Consider the following 12,292-nt stretch of genomic DNA (forward strand, 5'->3'; position numbering starts at 1 on the left):
AATCATGAGGTATATGGACTGAAGTTAATTAATTCAGCCTATGGGGCACCAATAAATCCTTGATATAAGCACATGCATGGTACAGAAAAGTTATTTGCATCCCAGTTTCCACCCATGTTCTCTTCTATAACTCATAGTCAAATTATATTGTTTTAATCTTTTTGTTATCTTGGAGTTATTTTAACTTGTGACTAGTGTTATCATACAGGTTGACCACTTAGATTGACATATTTACAACCATATACTTATATATTTCCCTCTTAAATATTTCTTATCAGATAATTGTTTCAGAAAATATATATTATTTTGTCCATATAATTTCCCACTTGTATGTTGCTGTTTATCTAAACAACTACTTCTAAACAATTAGTCAGAGTAATTCAATTGTTCTTAACAAAGCTTCATTTGGCAGGCAAGGAAAACACTGTGAACAAAACTGTGAGCAAAGTCTTCACAGAACATATTACATTCTTGAGACACACAATGGAAGATTAGGGACTGTGCCTCAATATTTTCCGTAGAGCAACTTTCACTTCCTGGTTTCTCAAACTGTAGATGAGAGGATTTAACATGGGGATCACCATTGTATAAAACACGGAGATCATCTGATTTCCTGCCCGGGATCCATGTTGAGAGGGCTGCAAGTATGTGTACATAGTTGTTCCATAGTACAGGCCAATAGCAGTCAAGTGGGAAGCACAGGTGGAGAAGGCTTTCTGTTTTCCAGAAGCTGAGGAAATTCCCAGGATAGTAATGAGGATAGACATGTAGGAGACAAGGACCACCACAATGGAGGTGACCAAGGTGAATCCCCCACAGCCAAGAACCAAGATCTGGGTGACCCACACATCTGAGCAAGCCAGTGCCAACAGTGGGGGAATGTCACAGAAGAAGTGAGAGAGGACACGTGCTTGACAGAATGATAGCTGTGTGATGGAAGTTGTCACAGTGACCATGTTAACTAACCCACCAAGGTAGCATCCTGCTACCAAGAAGAGACAATGGACTATTGACATGGTAATGTGGTAGAGCAGTGCGTGACAGATGGCAGTATAGCGATCATAGGCCATGGAAGCCAAAACATTGCATTCAGCAGAGGCAAAGATTATGAACAGGCCCATTTGAGTCACACATTCAAGGAAAGAAACATTCTGCAGCTTAGATAACAAATTTGCTAAAGTCTTTGGGATGGTGATGGAAGAGAAAGAGACATCAAGGAAGGACAGATTAGAGAGGAAAAAGTACATGGGGATCTGGAGTTGAGGGCTGACTCTGATCAGGACCACCAGGCCTAGGTTCCCCAACACAGTGATGATATAAATAATAAGAAAGACTCCAAATAGCAGGACTTCAAGCTGAGGGTTATCTGTCATGCCAAGAAGGATGAAGTCAGTCACTATAGATGAATTCTCCATTGGGATAGCTGAGAATTATTCTTGATTAGTTGAAAACTCTTTAGACATGCTTTAAGGAAGGAAATAAGAGAAAACTGAAAGATCTGGATAAAACGGTCCCGTGCAAAACATGTAAATCCACAACACTCTCTAACCCTTCCCCTCATCTATGTTCTCACGCTAAGCACCTTCCCAAATAGTATAAACATTTCCCAGGTATAACATTGAAGATGGAAAGGCTGAAGAAAAAGGGGAAGGAAAAGGAGGTAAAGAAAATTCAGAAAGTAAAAAGGATACAGATAGGGAAGAAAATAAAGGCCTAGGATGCAAAAGGCAGTGGATAATATTAGTTGAAGGAATGAATAAGTGAGGGAGAAAGAAAACAAGTGTCATCAAGAGATGATCTTTACTGATTCAGGACTACAAACTCTTAGAAAAAAATTGTGTTATAGAATTACATCTCACCCTCCCTTTACCAAATCATGCCCAATAAACTATTGAAAATCAGATAAAAATAGGGTAGATATATCAACTGATTTCATTTTCACATACAGCCATCCCCCTTAGTATTTGTGACATTTCTGAAACAGCAGAAGTCACCAATACTCACTATTCTGCTTGATCAGTAGAGGGTTATCTGAGACTGTTGATCATGTCTTCATTGGTAGATTGTTGCAGAAATCAGAATGCCCCTAAATGATTATAAGAAACCGGGCTCAAGTTTGAAAGCATCATGGGGATCCTGTAAAAGAGCAACCAAAGCATGAAGAAATCCCTTAGTAATCATGTACCTCCTGGATGGTCATCCCCTGACTGCTTCCTTTAATCATACTTGGGGCAAAGGGAATGCAGTTGCAAAATTAACTGTAGGCCAGGTGTATGGGGTCAGACCTGTAATCCCAACACTTTGGGAGGCAGAGGCAGGAGGATCACTTGAGGCCAGGAGTTCTAGACCAGCCTGGGAAACATAGCGAGACCCTGTCTCTACAAAAAATTTAAAAAAATTGTGTGTGCTTGCGTAGTCCCAACTACATGAGAGGCTTAGGTGGGAGGATCACTTAAGCCCAGGAGTTTGAGGTTGCGGTGAGCTATGATCATGCCACTGCACTCTAGCCTGGTTGACAGAGCAAGACTGTGCCTCTTAAAAAAAAAAACTAATTGTGAATTCCACTAGGACTTATTGAGCAGATATGTCTGAGCAAAAGACCGACTTGCACAATGGTTGGAGTCAAGCGGCACTGAGGCTAAATACATGGGTTCTGTCCCTTTCTCCTATAGTCATAGGCTATCTCTGATTCTGACTTGTTGCCTCACAAAAATGCCAGCACCTTTCCCTGGGTGAAGCACCAGACAAGAGAAAGGATAAGTCCATCTTCATGTATAGAACCTAAACTAACTCAGAGTCCATATGGCTCACTGGACAGCCATCAGTAAGTGATGTCTAGAAGGGATTTCTGTATTTGGCTAGAGTGTAGACAAGGGACTTCTGAGGGCTCTCAAACATTGATTAAAAAGAAAATCTTGTCTGTTTCAATTCACCAGAAAACACAGGTTTTTTTACTTGGTAGTAGTCGGAATCTCTGATTCTGGAGTTATATGGACCTATTTAATCCTGGCTCAGGAGATCACTGGTTCTGTAACCTAGGACTTAATCTCTCTAAGCTTTAGTTTACTAATCTGTAAAAGAGAGGCACTAGTGGGACCTGTGTCATGGGCAATTGTGACAATTAAATGAAATATTGCAAGGAAAGTACTTGGTACCTATTAGGTGCTCACTGAATTCTACTTTCTCCATTGCTTCACCACCACCCCCCCTCCATTTACTACCTTTTTCTCCCTCTCTATTTTTCCATTTACTACCTGTTTTCCCTCCCTCTCTATTTTACTGAATGGAAGCAGAGGTATCGCTTTTACATTATTATCATTTTAGACTGACAGAAGTGAACTTAGAGAGATTAACTGAAATAGAATTTCCATACTCCACTCCTTAACTATTCCTCACAGAATAGTACACACACACACACACACACACACACACACACACACACAGCCTTTGGCCAGAGCAGATGGAAGAAAGGTCTTTCACTTGTGGTAGTGACTCACTCCTTTTTGCTGTACACAAATTGTCAGAGTTAACTCCTGCCGTTGCCGCTGCTGCTGCTGCATATAGCACAGCAACCTGCCCAGGTGAACATTCAGCAACTCACACCTCCAAATGCGGAAACTGGAGGAGAAAATTCTGGGCTGAATGGAGGTAATGGAAAGAGACAAAAACATGAGTTCTAGTCCTGGCACTCATTTGTATTGTCATTTGGCTACAGAAAAACCATTTAACCTCTTTGAGCCCTGTATTTCCTTACCTCAAAAAAAAAATGGGTAAAAAAGCAATACCTGCTATGCCTCTCTTTTAGGGTTGGCATGAGGATCAAATAAGATAATGAATGTAAAAGCACTCCATAAACTCTGAAGGGTGATACAATACACATGGAATGGATCCCTATTATTATTCCATCACAGAAGGTGGGAGAAGAAGGAGAAAGATGGCAATATGATCATTTTTTGTTGCCTGCCTCAGCTCGTGCTTACAGAGCTGCACTCTTCACCCTCCCACACACCCCCTACACACACATCATCTGCTCTGCCTCTCCACTGGGAAAGTTTCAACCTGGTATAGGGTTTAAAGAAACAGCTCTAGGCTGTTCACGTATCTAGTATCATAAGAAAGACAGGTTTCTAATGTTAGTTTCACATTCTTGTATCATTTTTTAAATTTCCCATTTTAGGATAACTCTATTCCTTGACGTTTGCATGTATTGTAGGTATTCAACAAATATTATTTGAATGAGTAAGTGACTCTCTATTAGTTCTTAAAGCATGGTGAAATCTTTTCTATTTAAAATAAGACTGAATTGCTTTTTGTTCCCAAAGGAAATAAACATACAAAATTAGAACTTTATGAAGGATATGATTTGATACTCCCATCCACACATGCTGCTGCATTAATTAGTGTCACAATAGCAGCCAGAAGAGGTTTATGATTATTTTGGCCAATGTGTCTTGAATATTTACTTGTTGGAAATAATCAGGCACTTCTATTTGTTGAAGAAATGACCTTTCATATTTTTTAAAAGTGCATTCATGTATTTGTCCCCAGAAGTATTTAAATTTACAGTACTGGTTCTTAAAAAAAAAATGGTTACCCCTTTTTTCAGTTCTTTAGTTATATAGTTCACTGTGAATCTTCCAAAATAACCTAACATTTAGAATTTAAGTAAAGGTTCACTTATTTACCTTTTAAATAAAACGTCTTGAGTGTTTAATAAGTGATAGGCTTCCAAAAGATCATCTGTGCCAACCCACCCATTTCCAGATGAAGAAATGGAAGTCCAGAGAGGTCAAGCAATTTGTCTAAGATCTCACAGTGGATTAGTGGCAGAGCTATTGTTGGAATCTAGATCTCCCGACCTAATTCGGTGGCCTTTTCATAACACTATCTTGCTTTCTTCTTAACTTGTTTTCTGAAGTTATTCTGGAGGAGACTTTCACCTTTGGTATATTTATTCTTCCAATAACAGATGAAAGGTCATTCTCTGTCACTATATTTGAGCTGTATGATCTTGAGCAAATTGCTTGCTCTTTCTGGGTACTAGTTTCTTCATCAATAAAATGGAGCAGATAGACTAGGTGGTCTCTGAGGCTCTTTCCAGCTCTGAGCTCTAATTTCCCATGGCTCTGTGAGTCATACTGTACACAGATCACTGGTCATTCTCAGTATCTGATGAAGAGAAGCTGGGAGAGCAAATTTCTGTGGTTCCATGAGGTCTATGCTATACAAACTACTCCACCCTTCTCTGTTCTTTCAGCCCTCACAGGTCAGAAATGTCATATTGATTTTTGGTCGCAGCGCAAGGCACTGAAGACGACTGAGGCAACAGCATGGGAGGGATGTTTTTCAAATTTCCTAACCACCTTAAGGCAGAAAGAACATGGTCAAAGATCTGGTCAAAGCATCCAGATACATCCTAAGAGTATGATTGGGCAAAATGTTCAACCTCCCTGCCATCAATTTCCTTATCTAAAATGAAAATAATATTGCCTAACTTAAATGACTGTTTTGAAGATTAAGTAAGAAAAAACATATATAAAATGCTTAATGAGTCTTGCTTTTGCTGCTCCTTAAAAGTCCATTTTTGTTGTATGATTCAACTTATATAAAATGTCCACAAACAGGCAAATACATAGAAACAGAAAGTAAATTAATGGTTTCCAGGACCTTGAACAGTGTTGCAGGAATGAATGGTATGAGATTTCTTTTCTGGGTGATGAAAATGTTCTAAAATTGATTGTGGTAATGGTTTCACGACTCTGAATGTACTAAAAACTATTGGCTTGAACACTTTAGATGTGTGAATTACATGATATAAGAATTATATCTCAATAAAACTGTTACCAAAAAGAAATAATGATGAATACTGGGGAAAAAAGGGTTCATTATAGGTCAGACATCCTTTGTTACATCTAAATGCTTCTGCTGACCTACAGCAGAGAGTCCTGGTAAACACTGTATGATATTATCAATTTTAAAGTACTCTGAAAAATTTAACAGGGACAAAAGAAATGTATTAAAAGGAAATGATAAAATTATAATTGGAGAAATAAAGAAAGACATTGAATAAAATGGAGATGCTGCACTCATGACTGACAAGGCTAAAAATATAAGAAAGATGACACTTTTTAAATTAATGTATAGATTTAATTCAATACCAATTAAAAATTCTACAGGATATTTTATGGACAATGATCAATTTATAGTGAAATTCATTTAGAGGATAAGAAGACAATAATTACATTAGAGCTGCAAGTAAAGGAAGCACTAATAAATAAATGTTGGGAAAACTATGTTAGTAAGAAGAAAAGTGCATTTGGATATGTACCTCACATCATATGCTTCAATAAATTCCAGATGGATCAAAAAGTTAAACATAAAATTCTAAGCTGTGAAACTAGAAAAAACTCATAATAGCATTATTTACCTAGCTAATGTGACCATTGAAAAAAATGAGGTATCATCAAACCCAGAATGATGTGTTCAGAACAAGAACTATGTGTTCAAATATATGACTAAAAATCTTTTGCACATTGTGAAATGAAGATCAAAAAGAAAATAACCAAAAGGGAAAATACATGCAATGAGCAGAACTTTTAAAACACATTAGTCAAAACATATAAGGAAATAATAAAATATAAGATCAATGTATCAAGCTCCCTTGATACATTCTCTTGGTCAAAGAGAGTGAATATCACACACAGTAGGGAACACATTGAGTATGTAACCACGTGACAAAACACATGATTTTAGCAAAATACAAATTAAAGCACAAAGTTTTTCTCAACTTGGTAGGTATGTATATAATAAAGATCATTGCTAGGAAACTGGTCCCCATGTAAATTTAGAGTAGACCATTCGGCTATTAATGTGTTGTAGTGTCAGGCAAATGATGACTCATGGCCTCTGCTGGTATTGTACATTTCTGGAACATGCTATGACAGTGTGTAACTGCTCTTTGGAATGCACTTCCAAAGATGTGATCCAAAATAAATGTCAATTTAAAAAAATAGAATGGGTTCCAACTCTCTCCAGGAGAACAAAAGGGATTCTATATCACCATTATTTCTTATAGCTGAGTAATATTCCATGGTATACATATACCACATTTTACCAATCCACTCGTGAATTGATGGGAATTTGGGTTGTTTCCACATCTTTGCAATTGTGAATTGTGCTGCTATAAACATTCGGGTACAGATGTCTTTTTATAGAATGACTTTTGTTCTTTTGGGTAGATGCCCAATAATGGGATTGCTGGATCAAATGGTAGGTCTACTTGAATCTGTTTAAGGTATCTCCATAATGCTTTCCAAAGGGGTTGCACTAGTTTGCAGTCCCACCAACAGTGTATGAGTGTTCTTGTCTCTCTGCATCCACGCCAACATGTATTGTTTTGGGACTTTTTGATAAAGGCCATTCTCACTGGAGTTAAGTAATATCTCATTGTGGTTTAGATTTGCATTTCCCTGATGATTAGAGATGTTGAGCATTTTTTCATATGTTTGTTAGCCATTCTTATATCTTCTTTTGAAAAATTTCTATTCATGTCCTTTGCCCACTTTTTGATAGGGTTGTTCGATTTTTTCTTACTGATTTTCCTGAGTTCTAAATATAGTCTTGTTATCAGTCCTTTATGTGATGTGTAGTATGTGAAAATTTTTTCCCATTCTGTAGGTTGTCTGTTTACTCTCGTGACTGTTTCTTTGGCTGTGCAGAAGCTTTTTAATTTAATCAGGTCCCATTCATTTATTTTTATTGTTGCTGTGATTGCCTTAGGGGTCTTCTTGATAAATTCTTTGCCTAGGTCAATGTCTGTAAGAGTCTTTCCTACACTTTCTTCTAGAATTCTAATAGTTTCGCACCTAAGGTTGGTTTCCCTGATCATCACCTGAGTGCACATTTGAGCATAACACCAGTTGGGTTTCGGACTGAAGTGGAGAGTGGAGAGAGAGGATGGGGGTATAGCTACATGATGGGTGCGATGCACACTGTCTAGGGGATGGACACGCTTGAAACTCTAACTCAGTGGGATGGGCAGGACATGGGCAATATATATAACCTGAACTTTTGTACCCCCATGATAAGCTGAAATAAAAAAATAAAATAAAGTAAAATAAATGTCAATTTAAAAAAATAAACTAAAAAAAATCCAAAGTAAATGAAAATAAATTATACAAAAATTTTCATTACATTGCTGTTTAAGTAATTCATCTACTGTATATTATATCTGTGAGTCACCATATTATATGCTTAGAGGATTCAATTATGTGTAAGACCCAATCCCTGCCCTCAAGGAACCTATAATATAATAGGGAAGGCAATTGAATCCCATATATAACATCTGCTTTCATGGAAATTAAGACAAAGAGCTATAGGAGCAAAGAAAAAGAATTGCTTTCATTCCAGAGAATTGGAGCAGGGTGGGGATGGGGAGAAGAAAGGTTTCATGGAGGAAGTAGGTAGCATTAAGCATGGGCCTTGAAAGGTGAGCAGAGTTTGATGAAGGATGCAAGTGGTTAAAAGAGGAAAGGGCATTCCGTGAAAAATTCCAAATACCCAATAACTGGGGGATGGCTAAACACACTTTTGGAAATAATTAACAGGCTAGATGGCTATGTAATCACTAGAAAAAAACCAAAAGAAATATGTTTTTGAAATAACCTCAAGCCACATAAAATCACTACTATACCTTAAAAAGGTCAGACAGGCACTCAGAGTGCTGGATATCCATAATGTTTGATTCAGTAAGGTTGCTTGAGTACCACAATTTTAAGAAGTGCTCCAGAGACAGAGACTTCACAAACCCCTTCCAGCATCTGATGCGTGGTGGCTCACGCCTGTAATCCTAGCCCTCTGGGAGGCCGAGGCGGGTAGATCGCTCGAGGTCAGGAGTTCGAGACCAGCCTGAGCAAGACCCTGTCTCTACTAAAAATAGAAATAAAAATTATCTGGACAACTAAAATATATATAGAAAAAATTAGCCGGGCATGGTGGCGCATGCCTGTAGTCCCAGCTACTCGGGAGGCTGAGGCAGGAGGATCGCTTAAGCCCAGGAGTGTGAGGTTGCTGTGAGCTAGGCTGATGCCACGGCACTCACTCTAGCCCGGGCAACAGAGTGAGACTCTGTCTCAAAAAAAAAAAAAAAAAGTCAACAATGCTATATAAAGGTGAGTGCTAAGTCAAACTTATCAAGCATTTGCTCTGATCCTTCTCTGAGATTAAACTCTCAGGGTCAGGAGGGCTGTGAGCATTGGGTTCCTGCAGCGTCTTCAGAAAAGTAAGAGTGGTAAGTTGTTTGTAGTTACTGCAAGGGACTGGATTGTGTGCTTCCCCTACTATCGTATCTCCCACAAACACAAGTCAACTGCTTGAGGTGCTGCTTCCCCACCCCTGACTCTCCTGCCACTGCCTTCAGCCTCTCCGTCTCTCACATCATAGCCCACTAAATCCTCTTCTATTTCAACAAAGCAATCACCATGCCTAGTCTCCAAAATCCCTGAGTAATGAGACAGGACTTAGGAGGACTCAACATCTGTCTTGTTTTGCTAAGTGTACTCACAGGGGGAGGAAAAAAAAGCACCCGGGATTGGGAACCTTGGTTTATATAAGCTTGGAATTCATCAGCTCTGATTTCTGCCTGCTACATTCTTATCCAAATTTATTGTGTGTTCCCTCTACAGACATAAAATAGAAATGTGAAAGGCAATTTAGAGTTACTCAAAGAAAAACTTGTCTCTCTGCCTGAAGTTTTTCAAGTTATAGGCCCCAGGCAGACATGTCAAAATAGATCAGTTTTTATTGCATAGCCAAAATCAGTGTCTCTCAGTGAAAAGGTCCACACACTGTCTACTCCCTTTCCACTCCTTGTGAGATTTCAACAAAATGCACAAGGCTACTATACTCACAACTTCTTGTTATTTTTTTCCAAGGAGACCTTCAGCATTTTTTCCATTTCCCCCAGTTGTTCCTTCTGGAAAGACCAAGGCACTCATCTTCTTGCACTTCTCTCCATATAAATAGCCACTCAAGGGCCAACTGTGTGGTGGTCAACCCGAAAAACATACGTCATATAAAACAGAATCATTCTCCCCTGAGAGAATCTGAGGCTAATTGAAAAGCTACTATGTAAATAGGCTCTCTTTCCTTAATTATATCTTTTGTTTGTGCAAATGTTTAAAAAAAACTCTTTCTTCCATCATTTTTTTCATCCAAATACTACTCAACTCTATTACAACACTTTTATTGTACTAACACCCCTGTGAGATTAGTGAGCCAGTAATGGTGTATGCTTACACATCTATACTGATGTGTACTGTATTGACCCTATCTTCAGGCTCCTAAATTAGAAGAAGCAATGGGCAGATTGTCTGAAGAGATGGGTCATGGCTTCAGCTACCTACCTACTAACTACCTGTCTGACCTTTGGCTAATAACACTCCGTTTCCTCATCTGTAAAACAGGAGATTGGAGAGATTATTTTCAGAGGTTTTTTTTTCCCACTTCTAAGATTCAATCAGTCAAAGTTCAGAGACATGTTTCAGAGGTAATCTGCTATGCACAAAAGGTAGTATTATAAAGTAGAAAATATTTTGGCTTAGTAGTAAAAAAAAATGGACCAGAATTTTGTTTTTACCATTAACTAGCAGTGTTAATTTGGCCAAGTTACTTTCTGTAAGCCTCACCTTTCCTCTTGAAAATGGAGATAATAATACTTTGTATGGTTATTGTGATGATTAAATAAGAAAACATAGGTAAAGCAAATGGAACATGATAAACTCTCAATAAATGGTAGCTCCTGTTAGCTCCTTTATAGGCCAATATACTGTAACTTTCTCTCCAGAATATATTTGTACATTACTTATTTACAAAGTCTTTTTCTAGATCTCAAAATAAACACGGATCTTCTCTACTTTCTCAGAGAATAGATTAGAAAGACTGCAGTTATAATACTATATTAGCAATCTGATTTTACATATATAAGGATATTGAAGTTATATGACTAGTCCAAAGTCATACACTGAGTTAATGACAGCTGTCCAGAACCCAGGCAGTAGATCCCCAAGGCAGTAGATTTTACATACTCAACTGATACTCTTTACAGTAGGCCATTCTGCTATTAATGGTTTGTGGTTTCAGGCAAAAATCATAATAATGCATGATAATAATGATTCTTATTCACTTTTTTTGATTAGTTAAGTCTATCAAGAACAGCAAAATTGAATACTAGAAATCTGAGTAAATCAAGCTAAAACACTTTTCTAAATTGTAAGGCAAAATAGCCAAATGGAAACATTTGGGCAGTTGAGGAAGCAGTAGGGCAAATAAATGCCACTATTTGTCTCCCCATATGTACTCTTATCTCCCTTCAAGTTAGTCTGACCATCTGAGTGGAGCGTACCACTGTCAATCTAGTCAGAAAGTATGAGTCATCCTTAACACTTTCATATCTCCTTCTTTCTCACATCCTCCCTTACCCAAACATAACCAAGTCCTTCTAACCCTTATCTTTGAAATCCTCTTGGTTTTGGTCAATTCTTTCTACCCTCTCTAACAGGACATAATCTTTTCTCACCTAGACTACTACAACAACCTGTTAACTAGTCTCCATTGGGTTGTTCTTATACTCCTAAAATCAATTTATTATGTATAGCTAGTTGATCTTTTTAAATGAAAACCAGAATATGCATTGAAAATTGAAATTTTGTGTACTATATTTATGTATCTTGTATTGGACACCTTTTTTATACTTGAGTTACCAATTATCTCATTTTTATTTGACTAATTTGCTACATATCTATTTTTATTTTTTCCCACAAATACTATCAGATGTTATGACAAATATAATTTTTCCAAATAATAAACCTTGTAAGATTAATTTATTCAATGAATATTTACTGAGTGTATATTATGTCTTAGACACTAGGATGCATAGTGAACAAGACAGTTTCCTAATCTGCATAAGCATCCACAGTAGTGGACAGAGACAGATAATAAGCAAACATATAAATATGTAATATAATGGCAGTGCTATAATAAACATGTTAAATGCCATGGTGAAAAATAGATAAGGGTTTCTAGTTAAAGAGAGTGCATCAGCCACTCACCTTTATCTGTAAATGACATAAAAGAACTATTTTAGGGGAATAAACCCATGAGGAAAAAGAAAAACAGGGGAGAGTATGACACAGCAACATTTTAGGAATAGGAAAGCAAAAGAGCAAATCTTAACTGATTATCAGACATAAGAAACCTGAATCCTAAATCAGCATTGAGGCAATAAGCAACACAA

General features: G+C 37.6%; 1 protein-coding gene across 1 annotated transcript; it reads right to left on the minus strand.

Moving 5' to 3' along the window:
• Positions 1-491: 491 nt before the first annotated feature.
• Positions 492-1,415, minus strand: LOC123628189 (olfactory receptor 1019-like). Its single transcript, XM_045537831.1, has one exon. It carries the CDS (start codon positions 1,413-1,415, stop codon positions 492-494), a length of 924 nt encoding a protein of 307 aa, XP_045393787.1.
• Between the last annotated feature and the right edge of the window lie 10,877 nt (positions 1,416-12,292).

Source organism: Lemur catta, chromosome X (genome assembly GCF_020740605.2).
Source record: "Lemur catta isolate mLemCat1 chromosome X, mLemCat1.pri, whole genome shotgun sequence".
NCBI classification, from domain to species: Eukaryota; Metazoa; Chordata; class Mammalia; order Primates; family Lemuridae; genus Lemur; species Lemur catta.

What these genes read in the sequence shown, in the direction of transcription:
- LOC123628189 (XM_045537831.1), bottom strand. Translation starts at nt 1,415, where the DNA reads ATGGAGAATTCATCTATAGTGACTGACTTCATCCTTCTTGGCATGACA.